Here is a 22,423-nt window from a genome sequence, read left to right on the forward strand (position 1 = left end):
CAACCAGCATTTGCATTTGCCTTGAGAGGACAAAAAGTTGTCCAAAAAAAAAAAAAAAAAAAAAAGTCAGGGAAACTTTTCAGTGCTTGGAATTTGACGATCATGCAGAGCAGGACTTAAGGAATGTCCAACAGACACTAAGGATTTGGCATTAACTGGACATGGGAGTGAACAGCTATGTGGGAGAGGAGCTCTAAATATAGCACTAGTGGGGGACTTTATCGCCGTGTGTAAACAGAGACCTGTGACCTGCAGAAAGGAGTGTCAAAGCTGAGCTGCTCAGGGAGGCACTTAAAGCATGGATGTGGATGTGCATGAGAAAATCTTCACGATGGTGGGACACAGCACAGAGCAGGGAGGACAGGAGAGGCTTGGGAGCACAGAACTGGAACAGGGCGGAGTGGAATAAAAATAGACATGGGACAGACAGACAGAGACAGTGAGCTAGCATGTAGGTGGGTTTGTGTAGGTGGGTTTGTGTAGGTGGGTTTGGGGGGAAAGGGGGGGTTGGGGGTTAAGAGAGTGGAAAAAAAAAACAAGAGGGGGGGAGGGAAAAAAACAGGACAGCAAGAGAGACTGAATAAGTCCAACCATGTATGGAGTACTCCAAAAGGGCCCTACTGAATTGAGTGAAGCTTCCTGTCTCAGTCAGAGAGACAGAGTGTACCATTTAGGACAGAAGCATCAAGGTTCCCTCACAGTCTAATCACATTGCTCGGAGAAAACAAACCACTTCAAGCCTCATATTTCAAAATACAATTTTATGGACAAGTACAATATAATGGAGCCAAGGCCTTTTAGAGATAAGAGGAGAGAAAAGGAGCCTGTTTTACTAAACAAATGCAGTCTTCAAACAGCAGTAAGGCTGAGATTAGCAGAGGGACTGGGAGAATCTATCACATGTGTCTGCTGCAACCACGGCTTACAAGAACCAAGCTTGTATTAACAGAACACAGACTTTAATGGAAGGACAGAGTGATTGACATGTATGCTGAGAACATAAACAGAGTAGGAGTGTTAGAGAAAGCGGAATTTATGTTCATGTATTATAAATTTATATTTATTATGATTCAGAAAGCATCATGGTAGACATTTACATATGCTTATTAAGAAAAAAGTCAATAATATTAAGCATTTCTGAAAATGAATACCGCAGACTATATTGTATACAATGTACACACAGTATGGCACTACTATGGAACTGCAAGGTTCTATCTTATTTTTTGGCAAAAATAACCTAACTGTATTAAACATCCACTCCAACTCCTGTGTGCGTTTTAATGTAGATTATATGATTTGCAAATTTTTCTTCAAGAAAATGTATAAATTACTAGAAAATTTGCTGAAGAGTTCTAGGCAACTAATGCAAAGAATACAAATACAAACAGAAAAGTTCTAGGCATGTTGCATCTACTGAAAACCAAAGTGGATAGGAAAAAAAAACCCCAGAAAATGTATAGAAACATACATTCTCATGCGTCTTATATGTCAAGGATCTAAAAAAAAAACTGGGTCCGTAGGGTTTAAATGCAAGCGGTTATCTGTCAAGTTTTACACTGAAACTTTCCTTTAAAAACATATAAAATTGAAATGTTGCCTTTGCTTTTACCTTACTGAGGATCAAAACTATATGGCTTAATACCTTAAAACCACATAATTTTCAGATGCAACCTCATAATTCAAAGGTCTCAGCACATACTTAAAAGTCACTCTTTTTTTTGTTGTTGTTAAAAATGTCTTTACAATGATTTCAATAATATAATGATGACATGTAACCTACCACCTAGCATCTGTCTTTCATCCATTCACTAATTGTGTTCATATATATTGTGATAAAATGTTTAAAGGCAGCAAACTGGTAATATGTTAATAGTCCTAATGTAGGCTAAAACTAGAGTCAATAAAGACAGAGGCATAAATAATTGCATCATGGCACCATTAATAGAGACTGAAGTGTAAGTGCCTAGAGATTCCCACCGCTATCCTCTAGTGATGTGAATAAAGGGTAAAACTTCCAAAATAAAACCTGCCTCATCTGAGCCGACATTTCCCACACTACAGGGACGCAGAGTGCTGTTACACAGGGGAGGATAATTAACGCGACGCTCAGGAATGCCACCCCAACATCCAGAGCAGACCAGCTGAGCTGAATATACTCCCTAAATATCTGTACTCCCTAAAGGAGTCCTAATCAGCTAACCAAATATCCCTGCATAGCTCAATTGCTCAGTGTAAATAGCACAGAACTATTCGTCCCCCAGACAAGGACCGCACTGGATAAGCAACATAAAGATAAAAGCTGTAAATCTAGTCCCTGCTGTCAGTCATAATCAGCAATGTCACCACATTTCAAAGTGGGCTGTCTGGAGCTGGGCCACAAGTCACGTCACTGGAGCTTGTCACTGAAAGGCAGGGCGATGGGAACAGAAATGTTCCTCTAACACGCAAAGCAAAGCAAAGCAAAGAAAGAAATAGCATTAAAGGCAAATTAAACTTTCATTAGACTAGAATGTATATTACCTTAATATTCTAGCAAAAATCTTGCTATCTTATTTTGCAGGAAATTAGGAGAAAACTTGCCTTATTCACCTTTGAGCATTATAATTTTCAGTCGATTACAGGCAGCCCGGAGTACCTATGTTCCACATAACCTTATATGATGGCTAAAAAAAAACACGGTGATACATATGATTTCAGATCCCATTTCTATATCATATTAATTTTTTTTTTTGTTTGTTTGTATTTAATCTCAAACAAAGACCTGTTTTTTTTTTTTCTGCTGCTGACTGATGTGTTACTATTTCCTATTAATTTTCTATTGCACTGCTGCTTATTTAGGTGCTTCATGACATCACTTGAACTGCTATACAGCAGCATACATCACTTCCCCTAATGCCAATTTTATGAAATTCACACAACATTTATTCAGCATCTGTAAATAGATACTTGTAATATAACCTTCAATACTGAGAGCATAGTGGGGTTTTCCCCAGCAGTATTTGCTGGGAAGAATTATTCAATCCCACAAAATGGCTTTTGACCCGAGAATAAAGATAAAAAGAAATGAGGAGAAACTGATTTAAACTGATTCGAAATGATGCAGCTGGTTAACTCTGTCCAGTGAGGTGAGGTGAGACAAAGAAAAAGCATATTTAGTTCCGACTGCTTGTCTTTGCCTTGATGAGCGGACATTGCCACGCAGGGTGGTGGAATTCTCCGACCTGTTCAACAGTGAGCTTTCATCTCTGATCAAACCAGAACGAATGGTTCCACTTCAAAGACAATGATGCAGAACACAAAGAGGGGTCTGTAGCAGGAGAAAGACTTTGGCAGGACAAAAACTGCACCATGCTGAGACAACATCCAGCACCATGTGTGTGTAGTCCTGGGAAGGCTACTAAAAAAATTTAGCTAGCTAAGCTACTACTTTCTACTTACTACTTTCTATCTACTCCGATAAATTAAAGTGGTTTATAAGAGAAATGTAGCTTCATGGCAAAGTTAGCTGAACTACTGTGAAGTATAAAGAAGAAAGCCTTAATTGTCACATATACATGTACAAACGTATATTAAAATTATGTAAAAGACACACTCGAAAAGTACAAAAGATGTACCCTTGATTGTACCACCTCAGTGAAAAGGAAAAGTACAGGTTGGTACCTTAATTTCTGAGAGTGTAGAAGTAGAACATGAAAGTGTGAGGTATGTGACAAATGCAGTTTGTTCCTGGTACAGGAAAGCTCGTTCTGTGCATAATTATCCACAGCACTATTACATGAATGTAGGGCTCATATTTTCAGTGACTCTGAGGAACAAGTCTGAGGGGCAGAACGGTATAGAACCAGTTGAAGCCTCATGGTGTGTAGGCACTGTGCCAAAGTGGACCATCCAGCTCAGGTGGGTACAGTGACACCCTCCGTATGTCCAAATCCCACTGCGATGTCAAGAGGATGCTGAAACCCTGCGGTGATGTCATTGGGATCGTGAACCCCCCACTGTGATGTCATCAGGCTCCGGAAATCAAGCTGTGATGTCATCAAGAACCAATTTCTGCTGCTCTAATTTGGGCTCATCAAAAGTGATGACTGTTGTCACGACACAATTAAACCCCTACTGGTTCTGTTGTGATTCAGCGTGCCGGGATCAACACGGAACAACAGGGAGCTAGCAATTTAAGAAGAGAGTAGGGGACTAATGCTAGCTCAAGATGCACCATCATACTCAACCATTTCTCTGTAGCGTGCACACTACTTATAACAGATTTAGGACTTTCGGGAGGGAGAAAAGTAACAAATAACCAGAAAACAATCAAAACAAAACAAACAAATGCAAGGGTTATAATCTATATAGCATTTGTATCAACACAACTAAAATATAAGTCATAATTGTGTTACTACGTTATTGTGGTAATAAAGAAACACAAGTTTCATGACTTCTTAAAGCCTGTCAAATCTTTTAGTTTTTGCGTCCTGAATAGGACACAGCCATGTACTGGGAATTAGGCTGATGGAGCCAAAGTACTAAAAAAAAAAAACAACATAAAAAATGGCAGGGAAAATGTTTTCTCAAGATCAAAGACATGATCTTGGGGCCAAAACAGCACTCGGCTTAATTACTTGCACTGTTTTTACACTAAATGAAAGATTTGGGCTATTTATAATGACCAAGGAACAGAGTCCAGACATATCCAGTCTGTGTAATGTAAGAAAATGGGTGGGATAGCAAAGGCAGAAAAAATAGCACTCAAGAGAGGCCGGATCAACATCACTATCAGCAAATTCCAGCAGATTTTCCCATGTCTCATCCTGCCATGCCCTATCTGCCCTCAAACCTTTACCCAAGAGGATAAAAAAAGAATCCTTCTTCCATACGAAGGCATTTTCATGAAAAATGCAATACACATCCTAACTAAACTGCAGCTACCACCTAGCCTGCTTATAGTGTCACAGCTTACACACGGCTTTGGAAATTTAGGCATAAACAAGATCTCCGTTTGCACACACCATGTACAAAGAAGCAGAGTTTGATAGCTGGGTGATAAGCGAGACACTCGCTCCGAACACCTGCCAAAGCACCACTCTAACCTTTGTGCCATCTAACACCAGGCACTGACACCAACGTGATCTCACAACAACAGATCCGCAAAGTTACAAGTTTTCAAGGGTAAAACAAAGGGCAGGGTTAGCTTGACATTCATATGAAGGCCAATGAAACTTATGTTAAGGACAGATGAAAAAATTTAAATGAAAACCCAACATACAGTGTGTTTAATTTGCTAATCACCTGTAGGTGAGCCAACATGCACATAAAGGTGACATACAAATTCAACACTTCGAAACAACTCCTGACCATTTATCTCCTGAATCTGTCATGAAATAACACGAAAACAGGCCACACCTGGCCATGAAACTGCTTATCAGTCAATTAGCTAATTACTTTTGAGGCTGTGAAAATGGAGGAACTATGTAAAAAATGGCTATAATTCCAAAACGGTTAATGCAATGTTTTTGTTAAACCCCTTGAATTGAAGCTGAAAGTCTACACTTCAGTCACATCTTGATTGCTTCATTTAAAATCCATTGTGGTTGGGTACAGAGGCAAAACTCCGAAAATTGTGTCACAGTAAAAATACTTATGGACCCGACTGTATAATGCCAAAGCAGCCAGCTTTGGGTTAGTGGTTACATTTTTTTCCTATTCTATAGACTTTAGAGTAGCAAGAGTAACTTCCTGATTCCGTGCTTTGTCATAAAGTTTCTACAGTGAAAGTCAGGTGGGGAATAAAAAGACAAGTAAATCACAAGTCATTCAGAAGCATAATGAGAGGTTTGAACAGACTGAGCCCCAATTAGACCTACTGTAACTCTGCAACCCAAAGCACAACAAAAAAAAAAGGGTAGCAGTGACAGGAGTGTCAGCAAGAAGTCTAACAAACTCTGAAGTTTTGCCTACTAATCTGAACACTTTACACAAATATCATGTGGGTGTAGCTGCGACAGGGCCACAGGGACTGACAGGGCAAGGACACAGATCAGATCTCGCCTTCGCTTGCATTCATGAAGCGGCAGCCTCAGAAGAAGGAAAAGCTTTGTAGTCAGAGCTTTGAATTAGGGAGCCTGAAAGGCACTGCATCAGTTGAATGGCAATGACTGGGTGACACTGTTAATGATCCTAACATGCATATGCCTCCGTGGAAGAAGAGCTCGAGAGGGCGCGACAGGCCTGCAGCTCTGTTTCAGCTCACACTCTCTGGGTTTGCAAGTGTGGTTTGAGACTTTGCACATTTTTTAAAGAAGTGCATTGATTTCAGCTTGTCAGGGTGAGGAAGATGAAGGGTTAGAAAAGCCTGCAGGTGATCTAGAGGATTATACATGACCTGCGATCACATTAAATCAACATACTACGACAGAGACAAATGTGTAGAAAAGGAGCAGGAAGAACTCTGATGCCATTCTGGCACTGCATGAATTTGTCTCAGGGCAAACGAGGAGCTTTAACTCTTTAATACACAGACACTTTGATTCACATCAGACAGCCATTTCTATCAATTAAATACACTCCCATCAGTGCTGAGGGACGTTTTATCCATCTGCGTGATTCACACTTCATTACTGGATCAGTTCTTTACCCATTTAACAGTGTCAATGGCTACAACAATTAGCTATAATAAGCTTTAGCACATTTATAGTTTTATGACTGATAGTTTGAATTAGATGGGCCTGCAACCCACACAAGCAATGAAGCCCAACCCCAGTCTCTCCCTGTGTCCCTCTCTATCTTTATCTGTCTCCATGTGTGCTCATTCATGCTGAGCTTCTAATGGAAGAAGCCTGGATGATTAAGAGATGCCATGACTAATAAACTCTGGCTCTAACTCACTCCTGCAAAGACCCTTCAATGTCAGATAAGGCTGAGGCAGAGATCACAAGCCAGAGTGCAAATGTTTGAGCCTGCATTTACGAGACCACGTTTTCATTTAAGCTGGGGGAAGAGCTGTCAATAAAGACAACCTAAGAGTGAAACTTTCAATCCTCTGAGTGCAACCAAATTAAAATAGTCCAGCCTTCGCTATGCTTACCCAGACATATGATTCTTGACATTATATTTGCTGATGGTACTGCAGAGGTCAGCCCTCAAATGGAGGACTAAAGACAAGATAAAGGCAAGACAGTAAGGGAGACTGCAAACCAAACTGATTAGGAAAGAGTTAGAAGCACACCAATAACTACTACAAAAGTTAGCACCATTTCTAAACTTTATTCAAGAGAAGCTTCTGAGTAGCTCAAAAAATCTTGACCACCTGCACTATAGTGTTTTTTCTCCTCTTTTACAGGTGGATCAATGCCTGCACTGAAATTGTGTGGAGACCGTGAGTCCCACCACGTCCTTTCACTGACTTATGAGGCCCCAATTCAGGAAGGATAGACACAGGGAAAGAAAGAGAGATGTCCCAGCAGTGAATCACAAAGCAAATTGATTGGCCAAATTGCGGCTGATCCATAGGTGTCCCCAATTTTCCCTGCAGGCAATCCCCTAATGGTCCAGCAGCCTGTGTGTGACCAGCATGATGCCCCCAGGCTCCCCCCTTTACTCATACTCCCCATAGGGAAGTGGCCCCCCACAGGTACTGTGATGGCCAAATGCTGGGCTAACTACAAAACCACAGAGAGATCAAATCCATACCAGCAGGGACACTAACATTAACAATAGAACACTTTCAGGCTGTTAACCAGTTGTGATGTGGTGAAATTTTGGTTACGAGACATGTCTAACTGGTCACCATTGACAGTGATGGATCAGTGGTTATGGCTTTGGGCTGCTGATGTGAAAGTCACATCCTCATTTGCAAGTTGCCACTGTGAGGCCTTCATCACGGAATTCTCGACTGCTCAGCATCCTGTTTCAATTGTAAGTCGCTTTGGAAAAAAGCATCAGCTAAATGAATAAACGTAAATGTAATTCTTCAGGTGTGGTAGGTAAAAAACTGAAAAGAGTGGGCAATCAGCTGCAGGGCATGATGGGAAGTCATGCATGCATGCCATGTAGAGAAAGATGAGTGCAGGAAGCAAACTAAGGAGAACCAAGGGAAGCATTAGTGTGGGAGCACAGAAGCCAGAGTGCCTGAGGGAAGGGTGCCTCAGAGCTGCACTCTCCTCTCCTAATGAGCACCTCTGATTCCCCTAAGGCCACTTGAAACCTGTAGGACTCAAACACTTGCCTATTGCACACACACACAAAGCTTTATGACCACCATTCAGCCCACATTCAGCTAACTCAGAACGTTCTGAAACCCAGCTGAAAAATCAAGGTCTAATGGATATGCAAAGTAATTTCTATCAGATCACCAGTTTACCTGCCAGATGAGGCATTTTATCTCAATAACTAACTACTGAAACTTGCATACCAGGAAGTCGCTTGGGAGATGGTAGGAACCAAAAATGTGGCCCTGGCAATCCAAGTTCCAAGTATTCTGGCTACAGCATTATTTTTTCCACTTGTACTATGCCAAAACCCACCACCTGAGCTACAATTAGTAGTGGCCCACAATAGAATTGGCTAACAATTCTTACTCACAAGGAGTCAATTGGCCAGTTGTGAAGCCAGGTTATGGAAAACGGTGAAATATGTTAAGCAAAGCAGTTTTTTTTTCTGAAAACGAGTGAGAAAAAAATATAACAGTGCTAGACCAGTTTCTGTTAAAAATGTACGTTTCAGTGATTGCTATGGCTGCTACAGTGATGTGAACATCTTCTCGAATGTCAGACTGGCAGACTACGGTATGACTAATATCTGTTACAAACTGGGAAAATATCCCAAAGTAAAGGAAGTTTTTATGATTCAATGCTAAACATTCTCCCATGTACCATTACCCAAGAGGAATGAAGAAATTTTTTTTCAGAATTGCAATCAGGCCTAGGTTTACTCTCATTAAGATTCAATACCAGACAAAAATATTGTAACGCATTAAAAGTTTTCTTTTTCTTTTCTTTTTTCTCTTCCCCAGACAAGACTTGCATGAGAGGCAAGTCAAAGCGCACCTCGATTCCACATAATTACAAGCAAATTACATTCATTACTGCAATTTACATCTCATCTCCAATTCGATTATTAGTTGCTTGACCTCATCTGCATGTTTTTTAATAATCAGCCGTGTGCAGAGAGAGAAGAGGAAGAACAATCACAGGATATCTGGGCCCTGATGAGTTTGAATAGCTGTGATTGTGCAGTGGGGCGAGCAAGTTCGAGGGGCGTCGCTGGTGCAATCGCAGCGCTGATTCCAGATATTGCCGCTGCTAATGTGCTCATCTTTCCTCCTGGGGTCGGCTTCATAAACCCATCACAAACAACCCAGACGTTTTAATCATGCAAACACTCACACACACATACCAAAAAAACAGATGACAAACAGAGGAGAGGGAGGGAGAAAGACTGAGCAGGGTGGCCGTAATTAAATTGGCAATTGCGGCAAAGCTCTGTAAATTAGTAATACACCCAACATTTGGAGCCAGAGCTCTAACACCTGGGCTTCTGGATGGCGTGCGTGCGTGCGTGCGTGCGTGTGCGCAAAAGTGCGAGTGTGTGAGATCCATGCTGTCAATTCAGATTACTGTGGAATGGGGTAAGAACAATGAGCAATGACCAATGGTGGCTAAAAGGCAAGGCAAAGGTCTCAGTTTTTGCACACAGTAAGGTCAACACAATACTCAATAATAAGGTCCACACATAATCAATAATTTATGTCACTTTTTTCTAATCAAAATATGGAGAGGTTTATATGAACAGAAACCTGTCTAACACTGTATAAAGTGGTGTTCTGGTGTAAAACTAGTGGCATGCATCCATTGGGAATCCCTTCCATAATCAACCTATCCTGTTACCCGTTGATGTATTGGGCTTAGGTACCAAAGACATGCCACAACACATTATGGAATTGAATCTTTACCTGGAGAAGATATCGCTGATGCTACATTTTAGTTTGGTTGTGACAGATAAAGCTACACAACGTGTTTAGGGAGAACAGAAAAGAACCGGGACTTACGGGAATAAACTGTAAAACAATAAATTTAATGAAAACAATTTAACCACAATTACCAAACAAAATGAAGCTAAATGGTTAGTAACAAATTACTTACTAGATAAGGTTATCTAGCTACAGTTGACTCTAGTTGACATTATTATTCTTATTCCCATTCCTAAACCCTATACAGAATAAATACATCAGTGATTCTAGCGATTGCTCAAAGACAGGTCTCCACTCCAAAGTAGTATCCACTCCACTAGAGAAGTTGTTCTCTATTCATCATATAGTGCACTATTTATGATATTGTGTTGTCCAAATCTGGCGTCCCATCCAGGGTGAACCTTTCAGGTGTTGCCAGGATAGGCTTCGGATTCACCATGACCCCGACCTGGATAAAGCAGTCACTGAAGAATGATACACTTACATTCCCCCTATATAGAGCACTATATTATTACCAGTAGTGCAATATAAATCCAGCGTTCAGCTGAGGCAGACTACAACTGCACTAAAGTACCACAATGTATAGCAAATCTCTTTTAGCATGACAACAAACACGAAAGCCAACTGGTACTGGTGGTGTATTTAATACAGAAAAATGCTTTTAATTCTTCTGTTTTTTTTTGTTGTTGTTTTAGGTTGCAAGGTAATTCATGATGATTTGTATCCAAAGAACATGTTGTCTGTCCTAAGTCTATTGTCAGCTTTCCTGCTGCCCCCTATATATTGCTCTACATAAAAAAGTCTAAATTGTAGTAAATACAGAAAAAGGTAATGAGAGAGCAACTGCAGACACAACTTGAGTGAGACTATTACATCACCACTGGAAGAGCAACATAGGCAAGTTAACAACAGATCTATCACCGATTACTGTTTTTTTTTTTTTTTTCGACTTTTTAATTTTTGGTCAATTTTGCTCATTGAAAGCCTTGATCATGTCCTGATAGTACACTGACCAGGCAACTGCATCACTAACCCAGGTTAAACCAAGTTATAGTCATAATGATCAGACTAGAGTGGGAAATGGCTGTGGGATCATCACAACAAACCACTCCACACTCAGTACACAAGGCTATTCACTGCTCACAAAAAAAAAGTCCTAGAGAAAGTTTCTGCTATTTATTTGCTTGGTAGTGAGAATAGGGGCAGGCATACACACACACACACACACACAGAAGAATGGGTGTCCTGCTGATAATTCTCACATCACAGAGTGAATGCACAGACTTGGTGTGCTGTGCTCTAGTTCAGGCCTCCCTCTGTGTTCGCATTGAGAGAGAAATAATAAGTCAAATCAATGGTCCCATAGCCTGGTAACATGCCCAAACCTCAGCATCCATTACTGTGTGCATGTTTGTCTGAGAAGGAAAGAGAGGGAACGCTTATTTTCCTTTAGTTATCGAGCTCCAAACATATGCGTCTATTTTTTATATCTATATATTTCCTATGTGGTTCAGGCTCTGCACCGATCTCCATAAATCTCAGAGCAGTGAACACACTGGGAAGAGGCTGCTTTCCCAAAAAACCTTCATCCAAGTGTCAGGCAGAGTGCACTAAATGTATTCCCATCAAGCCCATAGGAGGTGTGTGTGTGTGTGTGTGTGTGTGTGTGTGTGTGTGTGTGTGTGTGTGTGTGTGTGTGTATGTGCGTAGAAATCCAGCAGAAGTGCTACTTCTGCTCATAGATATGTTCATCCTTTCTCTATCTGTCTGTGCCTGAGTGAGCATGTTTCTGCGTTTCTCTGCTCTCTGGCATCTCTCCCCTTGTGACTTCACCTGCCTACTCCACTCAGTCTGTGCCTGGACATCCAGCATCTTATAACTTCTACACACTCCTACTTCTCCCCGATGTGTGTGTATGTGTGAGACTCACTGGTGCGCAGGGCCAATGGTGTGACCTCGATCTCGCTGCTGTTCTGGTACGGCTGGAAGGCAGATGGTGTGCCGGAGCTGATCTCTCCCCTGCTGAACACGTCTGGACTCTGGCTGCCAGTGGAGCTTGCGCTTGTGCCGTCTCCTCCATGATGAGGGTCCTGCTCATCATACACCGCCACCAGCTACAAACACACACAGAGCACGAGTTGAGCTTTAATTAAAAAAAAATTATAATAAAAATACTTTAGACGTTTGAGTTAAGCTTTATCTGCTATTATGAAAACATTAAACCAGCTCTTGCCATTCAAAAGGCCAGTTTACTCAAAGTTTTCACTATAATCACACACCTCAAAATTCAACTCAGTACTGACATTTCTGCTCCAGTACATTTGTCATCCGCAAATCTACAATCTCCTACGATCTCTGTCAGTAGGAAATCTCCATTTCCTACTGACATTTTAACTTATCTTAAAACAAAATTATCTCAAAACAAAATTCAAAAGTCACTGGCTTTCCATAGCGTTAAAGACAGTTCTGTTTGTTTTAAAACTGACATGAAGGCATTAACTGGAGGGTTCTCATGGAACATCACGCTAGAGGTCATTGATACAGCCAAAATATTCACAAAATATTGGACAGTAATGCCAGATATCACTGTATACATATTTCTTTTATTAAACTGTGATCTATAACTGACTACTCAAAGACTTCTAAATCAAAGATGTCACTGGAGTCTTTTATATACTTCATGTCAATGTTTTTTTTTTCCTCCATTACGGCAGTGAAATAAATCAGAGAAAAACTATCATAAAAAAGAAGAAAAAACATTATACAGTGAAAAATCAAGAGTTGCAACGTCACAAACCATGCAAAAACAGCTAATGCTTCAGTTAGCGCTGAAACTTTATAGGGCATGTCTTGAGAAATTAAATAAATAAAATGAACAACAAAATTCAATGTGTCTTATTGTTTTAAAGTGTGACCCAAAAACTCGCAGTACAAGAACCCCCTCCTTCCTCTTCTCCAAAGCAATAATCTTTTCCACCTTCAGAACAGAACGTGCCATTCTTGTGTAGTTCATGCCAACACATTGGTCCTGCCAAGATCACACATATAACACCAGAGCCAGCAATTTATTCCACTGTCCCACCTGCTGCTGCTGCCTCTACCTGCCAAACACTGATACCAGTGTAGCATGCTGCACACATACACACAATAGCAAGTGTGCATACTCACTCTCTCTCTCTCTCTCTCTCTCTCTCTCTCTCACACACACACACACACACACACACACACACACACACAGTGGGCTGAAGTTCAGAGAGAAAAAAGATCAGAGAGAAAAAGAGAAATGTTAGGGGCAGGGTATGGTGGTGACACACACAGCTCTGCTCTGCACACATGGTCACACACATCGGGTGATTAGCAGGCGTTCCTGGCTGCGCGCATAAACAGTGTACTCTATAATTCTGCCACGCTCCAGACAAAAGTGGAAAATTGCAATGAGGAGTTAGCAGGCGAGCATCCGTCTACATCTGCATTCCCCTTATTCATCTGTATTCAGAGATGAGTGCGCAAGCGACCAGGCGAGAGTAGAAAGCCGAACTGAAAGCCACGGTGTACGTGTTTACATGGCATAGACAGAAAGACCTGTTTTTTTTTTTAATACCTACTTAAACAACCTGAGCCACAATAACAGTGACTGCAGATCACTCGATATTTTTCGCTACTTCTCCTTTCTATTCTCTGCTGTGCTGCTCCTCCCTCTCTCTCTCTTTCTCTCTCTCAGCTGTGCTTTATGATGGCTCTAATGCAAAGTGACAAGTCATTTGTTTCTAAAGCCTAATTGAGGAGTATTAAGTAAATACACTAAAGATGATTGCAGTGTGTTGTTATCCTGAGTTCTATATGTAATCTGCTTTATCCTCAGATGTAGAAACTCTTTTCTGTTGTTGTTTTTTCCCTTTTGAATTGGTCCAAAACTAAAGCATCCTGGCATATTTCTATTCTCCAGGAGATTAGCCCTTTCCTCTTAATGTATTTGTTTCATATTTAGTGATTAACCTTGACTGCAACAGTTGTTGTTTTGTCCCATTTATGTGCATGTCTATATGTACACTGTATTAGGTGTCTATTATGTGCGTTCCCATTTACAATTGGGGAAATTTTAAAATGCAGGCTACTTCAGGATGGCATTTCAAAACTGGCCAAATATATAAGAAGTCAATCAGCCTTAAGACTTACATTTAATTAAATTTCATTTTAAACAGTCAATCAATCCATCGGTCGGTCGGTTGGTCGGTCAGTCAGTCAATTTGTCAAACAAATAAATAAATAAATGTGGTGAAATGTGTTGAAATCTCTGCTTGATAGTGCAGAACTCACAATACATGATGTTTCATATAGTGTTACTTATTCTGCACTACAAATGAATCAAAAAATGCATCATCGATGATTATATTAACATTGTGATATATTTTCTAATGCATCACGTAGCTCGTGAGGCATCAGTGGTTTTAGAACTTTATTGTTACTCACTGCAACAAGTAGCTGACTGAACCATGAATTCCTCTTCATTCTCTTGTTAAATTCAATTTAACTCAATTAATAGACAACTAAACACATACATTGTGAAACTGCTAGATTTGAATAATATGCCTCCTTGTTTTGTTGACACATTTTTAAACAAACACTTTGATACATACGCTGTATCTTTAAGATGGTTGATGTTGAAGAAATGCTCACAATACCCTGAGAAGTGTTTGTATACATGTAGCTTCACAGTGTCCGAGTTCCATTTGTGACTCCCATGTAATATAGGTTGTAACATTTTTCATTATAATTGTCACTATATTTCTCATATAATACTCGAAAGCAGTCTTTTTGGAATTCCAGAAGTACACAGAAAGGCTGTAAGGCTAAACTAAGTGAACAGTTGGACTGTTGTTGTAGAAACACTTAAGGCAAACTGTGGGAGGCCATATGGGGAGGTTAAGGAGCTTCATCTGCTCTCTGATTCTTCACTCTTGCATCCGCACAAGCATTCAGTCATGTTTAACTGAGCCCAAAAAAGGGGTCTCATCTTCATAAAAACAAGCTGTTTAAAAAAATAAGGCCCATTTTCCTGAGGCTAATGTTTTTCCCCAGCACATTCTGCTTCGTGACATCAATGTCAAGGTTTTACATAAAGTTCAGTCATAAAGCATACAGCGCACACATACACACAACATACATCTTATTATGTCACTTGTACAATCCGCAGACCCTTAAACACTTTTCCCAGCTCTTGCATAAAGTCCTGCTCTCGTCATTAAATGGGCCACTGTAGAGCCATCAGGCAGCATTTATGACTCCCTCTAGGTCTCAGATGGCCTGTGGTTGTATGTAGCACACAACATAGACAGCCTGCCACCGCCTCCCATCATCCTCTCTGGTCCTCTCTTAGCACAAGTCAGACCAGAGAAGAGGGTGAAGACACACACACTAACCTTCCAAAAGACTCATCACATCATCAGTAGGACAGTTGAACTGAAAAACAGACTTCAGTGGCAATTTCTGGGATGAAAGATACTGAAACTGATTGATTCATGAACGATTCATTCATATTTAACGACTCTTATGTGAATCTGGTGAGCATGAATGATTTCATAAGCACAACCGTTTGATAATTTATCCATATTTTTCTTTCCCCATAACTCGAAGTCTGATTAGGCTAAATGAATAATGCAAATATGCAGAGATCTAACAATCTTAGTCAGCTGACCAAAAACAGGCATCTAATCAACATTTTAGGGCTGAATGACACACTGGATTCTAGCACTGCGCAGAAGTTCTCACTAAAAATACCAGCATCTTTAATTTGACAGAAACCAGCTCATTCAGATTACAGTATATTAATCCTTTTGTGCACCTGAAATTAAAGTATAACAAAATATGCTTCTGCAATCTAATTATACACCAGCCCCAGCCCCCCCCCTACCCCCCAAAAAGCAACACTGCACAACATGATTCACTGATTAAAACTGGACCTCTGTATTTTTGAGGAGAAAAAAAATAATCCCTCCATTTAGCACTTGAACCATAAGAGCTGCGGGCAGCACAAATGGTAGACCTTAGTTGCTATGGCAGCATATCCTCCTTTCAGGTTCTTGTTAATGGGCACATGATGCAAAAACGTATCAACCAACTGGGTCTTCTACAAACCACAATAATTTTCAATATTTAGAAAAAAAAAAGTAGAACATTCAGTACAATTCATAGGCTCTTGTATAGGAGTGCTGCTTGTTTACTTCCTCGAACTCGTCCGGGGTGTGAAAAACACATTTCCATAATAAAATGAACTGTGGAAAGTTCTAACTTTCATCTACACTGCTTCTCTTCTCTGCCTATGGTCAAAGGGAAATAATATTTGGCACTGCATCTGGGTAGAAGTGCCTACTTCTCATCACTGAGGAGTGCACGCACACACACACACACACACACACACACACACACACACACACACGCACGCACGCACGCACACGCACGCACGCACACACACTCGCACACTCTCTCTTGCACAGTCTGCAAATTGGTCACGGACCCTCAGAACTCTTGACGTTTTTCAATTCCATTTCCCATCATCTTAGGAAGCACATATTCCCAAACGGGAACTCCAAAAAAGGAGGAGTAGGAGATGATAGCGGAGTTAAAGAAAAGAGAACACCTTAAAGGAAAAATCCACCCTGAATGATATATTAATCTTTATAATTAATAGCATCCAAGATTTATTTTGTAATGAAATTCTGAATTACAAAGTTTTAGTTTCAACTAAAAATCATCAACATGGTGGTCTATTTTCACTTTATTTAATGGTTTCCGAGCTTACCCACAATGCTGCTTGACTATCTGCTAGTGGCGCCAGTGAGATTTATTTATCTCTACCTAAAGAGAGTGATGCAGCAGTGCTTTACATCTGTTCAGCTCACTCACCTCCTCATCTGGGCACTCTGATCAAGCTTCCAAATTTTCTCATTTCTTGCCAATATCTCCACCAATACCTTGTGCTTGTCATTTGGTAGATCGCTAACTAGCTGGACCGAGTCTCTGCTGTACCTCAGCACAATGTTAGTGATAACACTACTTCTATGTTGCAGTTCTCACTGATACGTCACTGAACAGCGCTGGAAAATGGTGAGAGAGCAAAGAAGCTCTTTTGTTTTTAGGAGCTCACTGTGACACCTGTCCATTAGCCCTCATGTTTTGAGATCATCTGAAATTTTTTCTTGTATTAAACGGTATTGTATCATCGCTAGCAATGTCCCGCTGTGATATCAGCACAGCAGACAACTAAATACGTCTCAAAAGGAATAACGAAAATACAGCACCAACCAACAAAACAGCACCAGAATCATCAAGCACTTCAAAAATATTTCAATATAAACTTAATGTGTTTCAAAGAGGAATTTTCCTTTAATATACCTTTGATAATATTACACTAGTATGCAACTTGTAATGTATATGCTTCACCCAGTAGCAGAGATATGGGTAAAGAGAAAGAGAGATACAGAAATAATCTTGCTAGAAACATGGAGATGATAAGACATGAGGTGAATCTTGACACCGTCTTTCATGTTGGTGTTGTTTGATCTCCCAGCCACTGGCGTAAAACACTGAGTGATTATAACAGGAGCCTGATGTTCAATCCTGTTCTATTAGACATCATGGCACAGACGGCCTGTGATCTGCCTCATCACGCTGGCATGCAGACTGGCACATCTAACTCCACTCAGACCTCCTAAACCAAGCGCCACCAGTGCCCGTTAGACAGAGAATCTACTTTAGCTGCCAGTCTAATCCTGTAACGCCCAGCAGAAGCAGCAATATTCCAAAACTGTCAGGTTTTTCATTCAGCTCAAACAGCAAAATGTGGAAAATTCAATTATAGCGTGGGAGCTGCAGTCGCCTGCCTGCCAGGCAGTATTAAACACCGCCCCCTGGACAAACCCAAAGAGAGAGAGGGATTAATAAAGTTTTATTTCACAGCACATTCTCACCCCCCAACCACATCTCAGTGCTGGGCATGACCAATGTTTTATGACTGGGTCATGAATGTGGCCGTGTAACCCTCGGGCAGAAATATGACACAAAGTCTAAAAAGTTCAGAGCACTTCGACTCGGTTAGCATCTTGCCTTGATTAGCTGGCTGGATCAAAACAGAGTCATCACCTAGACAAACAAGTGGTCAGTGTTTCCTCCCTTTTCTGCTTTTTGAATCCTTTCTCTCAGTTTGAAGCCTCTAACACTGTGGGCCACAACACCATCTTAAACCAAACAACCCTGCAGCGTCAGCAGACAACAATCCACAGCCACACTCGCAGCCCTGCACCACAAACGTCTCAGGCAGCTGAATAATGCAAGCAGACCAGCAAGCAGAAACACTAAGCCAAAAATCTTTTAAAACATGAGCCACCTGATCTGTAAGCCTTAGGCAACACTATAAACCACTGAGTCAGTGTGTGCACAAAAAAAAGCAAGGGTTAAGTGTAAAATGGTCTAATTGACTGAAACACTAGCAATAAAAACACATAGAAAACTGTAGCAATATAACTACAATATAAACACAAGACTGTTTTTTTTTTTTAACGTGATTTTATTATTGCACTCTATAGCAAAGATCTAGTACAAATCAATTTGACTAAAGTTTAGTCTATGGTTGAGTATCTAACATTACCAAAATTCCTCCATCAGGTAAACTGGAACATTTAGCTGAATTAAAACTGATTAGTCTTTGGCTGGTCATCAGCTTCCACTCAGGTTCAGATGAAAATTAACACTGAAACACCGTCTCACTGTCTCAAAGCAAAGCAGTTCCCTCAAGTTACACACTACCTTTTCTACAGAGACCATGATTTTGTTTCATCGCTGCATTTGATAGAATGGGAGCAAAAGAAAAAAAGGTAGAAAGAAAATGTGTTTTCCTTCAGACGCAAGCCTTTTGACATCCTGTCACTCCCGGGTTGCTATTAGCAGCAGATAATGGTATTCAGTCCATGAGCGAGATATTAATGCTAACTGGGAATGAATCTGTCACTAACTTTTTGTTACATTTTCTAGCCTCACAAATCAACAAGCCATAAAAATAAAATAAAAGGGGTTTTAACTATCCATGGACCACAAGTTCAAAATTTTGCTCTAGGTCCTTGTTAAGCATTTTACTATGTGGTTTCAGGTTACACACATGTTCTAGCAAGACAAATATCCAGGTCACACCTTAATCCGTTTAATTCAGCTTTGGTGAAATTTGTGCTGCTCTACAAGACTGGCTGCTGTGGATTTTCCAGGTTGTCACAGGCAATCAAAATGATGGGCTCCTAATCAATTAAGCTCCACGGGAGCTGAAGCCCACTCGTAATAGAGGGCCATCTGAGAACATATGGCGCACCCTCAACGGCTAATAGTGTAACAGCGGTTGTTCTACCACAGCAACAACTTAGTAGTGGGTCATAATGCTATTGGCCAAAGGGCTCTCCTCCACCAATAAAACCACTCTGCCAAATGACTCACGCGCTCTCCTTTTTCCTCTCTCATTCACTTTCCATTGACTCAACATGCATTATGGCAATTACCAATAACAGCACAAATCAGAGACAGACAGGTACGCAGCAGCTACTCCCAAAACTACCACTCTGCTAAGAAAATAACAGTGGAGCGCAGGTAATAGAGGCGAATGCCTGTTCTTCAGAACTGTGTCAGAAAATTTAGTGAGAATTAAGGCTGATGAAGGTTGCAGAAACATGTATATGGGTATGGAAGTGCCACTACAAGATAACCGTGATGAACTGTATTAAAGACAGCCTTGGCAGTTGATAAATAATGTAAATCTTTATATCAACAGCGGGATAAAGAAATGTCCTGAAGAAAAAGCAGATTTCATGAGTTTTACATCTGCAGAGTTGCTTTTCCTGTATAACTCAGCATAACTAGTAAATACATAAGAAAGCTTTATTTATAGCACTTTTCTAAACTTAATGTCTTCACAACAGAATATTAAAATAAACAAGAGGTCAAAAAAGGAATGGTAAGAGTGGTGATTGAAGTAGACTCTGTGCCAAAGTTTAGAAGCATAGGCAACAACCATAAGGAGCTTGCCTCCAAATAACTGTAAAATATAATCAGGGATCTCCCAATTTAAACCTGGGTAAATAAGAACTAATATCTTCAAGTAAATTCTAAATTCACTATTAACCAGTTAAAACCACAGCCGACATATGCCCATTTGTTAGAACAGCTGCTGCATTATAGACAAGGTAAAGCCATGCCAGGGCTCTTTTTTTAAAACCTGATTTTCTCCCAATTTGGTCCTTTACCAGTTCCTACCCTGTAGCTAGTTCCCCCTATCACATGACATCTACAAACCAGGGAAGGTGAAAGCTAGCACTTGCTTCTTCTAAGACCCATGAAGCCAGCCACTGCATCTTTTCAAACTGCTGCTCATGCTGCATCACAGGGCAGCATAACACACTTGGAGAAAAGCACCAACTACCCTCTTCTGCATACATGAGATCACAGATGTCCACGACTGACTGACTGTCTGAGAGTAACACCATTCCTCCCACCAAAAGAGCATAGTCCATCACGCTCATGGATGCCTGTAGCATCATTGGGAGATTGCGAGTTCAATGCCATGGCCATCCATGGCCAGGAGTCTCAGAGGGTAAATGTTATTCTGTTGCGCCACTCTTCTTGACTGAGGCAAATAAATAATTAATTGAAATAGACCAAGTGTGATAACATGGAAGACTGAGAGTCCTTTTCTGCATCCTAAAAGGACACGGCACATCTAATTCAGGCAACATTTCTTAAATGGAAAAAATAGTTTCTGGGTATGAATAAATGTCTGGAATGAAGTTGACCAAGAACTTCCTGCAAAAATCCTTAAAATGCTGTCAGGGCTTTAAAAGAAACTTATTCTTTCCTTACAGCTCAGAGAAATCTGATGGTGAAAATTAAAACAGGCCAAGGAAAAAACCCTCACAAGTCTCACTGCTATGGTTTTGGCAAAATTCTGACTTAAAATTTTCAAAAATGTCGACTACTTTGAAAATGTGTGAAAGTTGTAATAATGGGTCACTTTCTCCTATTTGATTAAAGATGAAGGGCAATTTGAAGTGGGTCTAGAAATCATTGCAATCGGCTGGTTTAAAACCAGGATTCTAGTAAGAGCCTGTCTAGCTATGATAAAATAGTCTGGAACATTACCAGAAATTAGAGATAAATTCACAGTTGTTTGTAAGTGAGGGCCCATAGTTCCTGAAATCCTTTTAAGAAACTTGCACTTTTCCTCACTGTCATTAAATACAAATTGACTACATTAATAACCATATTTTTAAAAATATATATAACACAAAAAAGAAAAGAAAAAAACATTCTCCTCATTTCAGCGCGCATCTCTCCCTTTATCTTACTCTCTCTCTCCCAGCTCATATTTATTCTGCCCATTATTTGTCATCATTCATTCTGCAAGGGCATCCAAGGCATCCAGGGATGAATAACATTTCATCTTCCTCAGCTTTTAAAAGTTGCGAAACCAGCTTAGCCCACTGCCTACTCTTTCATTTCAGCATCCAAGACTGTCCTATTCATCCTATAATCCAGCCCTTCTCACATCTATCTCTCCTTCATGCATCCAACCTTCCATGCATGTCAGAAAACCTGAAATCTGTCTTCATTTGTCAGAGAGCAGCAGGAGAAAGAGCCTTGACACAAAAATTAGGTCCTCTATTAGAGAAAATCTTTTTGGTCCCAGTTTTACTGTTATATAAAAAGTGATATTTCACCCAAAACATTGGAGTCAGTTACTAGAAGAAAAAAAAAACAAAAATCTAGATGATGTTCTTGAACAGCTCTGCCCTGTTGTAATGAAATCCTTGCTGCACTCTCAATGTTGTCACATCAAACGCATTTATAAGCACTGAACTTTTTAACAACGATTGTAACAAAATGGACAGATTTACATCAAGAAGAGGAAAGTCATATTATTTTTTTCTGTTTCTCTAGTTACTGAGTTTGATGTGGTTTACAAGAGAAATGTCACTTTCAACTTAAAAGTAAATTGAGGGAAAACTTTACAAAAGTTTTGAGGTCAAGCAGAAGCATCACAGTTAAAAGTCTTCAGTGTGAAGCTAAGCCCCATTTGGTCACGCTTTAGTGAACACTTCTCATCACACTTCAGCCTTTAAATATTTCATTTTATCCATCTATTATTTCCATAGCACAGCCTTCATCGTGCACTAGCACTGAGTGCTTAGCGCTGTTCCAGTTCTTGTTAAGGCCATCAAATATTCAGCCAACTGGCCGAATGCTTTCCCCTGTTTCCAAGCGTTTTCATTTTCAAAAGGCTTGCCGCAAGGGGTGTGCTCACTCTGAGACTCAGTCCTGGTAGTGACCAAACCATGAAAGACTGCATAACGAACAGGAATCGTCTGACTTTTCAAAATCAAACACCCTAGCTGCCCTAAAATGAGACCGGTTAGGGATAAGTGGAATATT

The 22,423-nt window shown here is 40.4% G+C and overlaps 1 protein-coding gene across 7 annotated transcripts in view; it reads right to left on the reverse strand.

Annotated features, from left to right (window-relative positions):
* pard3aa (par-3 family cell polarity regulator alpha, a) overlaps positions 1 to 22,423 on the reverse strand; it is a 379,511-nt gene that overhangs the window by 226,659 nt on the left and 130,429 nt on the right. For all 7 annotated transcript variants that reach the window (XM_053233962.1, XM_034309095.2, XM_026944876.3 and 4 more), the window contains exon 3: positions 11,892 to 12,075. In XM_053233962.1, coding sequence (XP_053089937.1) covers positions 11,892 to 12,075 — 184 coding nt within the window. The remainder of the gene's footprint in view (positions 1 to 11,891; positions 12,076 to 22,423) is intronic.

Source organism: Pangasianodon hypophthalmus, chromosome 1 (assembly GCF_027358585.1).
Source record: "Pangasianodon hypophthalmus isolate fPanHyp1 chromosome 1, fPanHyp1.pri, whole genome shotgun sequence".
NCBI lineage: Eukaryota > Metazoa > Chordata > Actinopteri > Siluriformes > Pangasiidae > Pangasianodon > Pangasianodon hypophthalmus.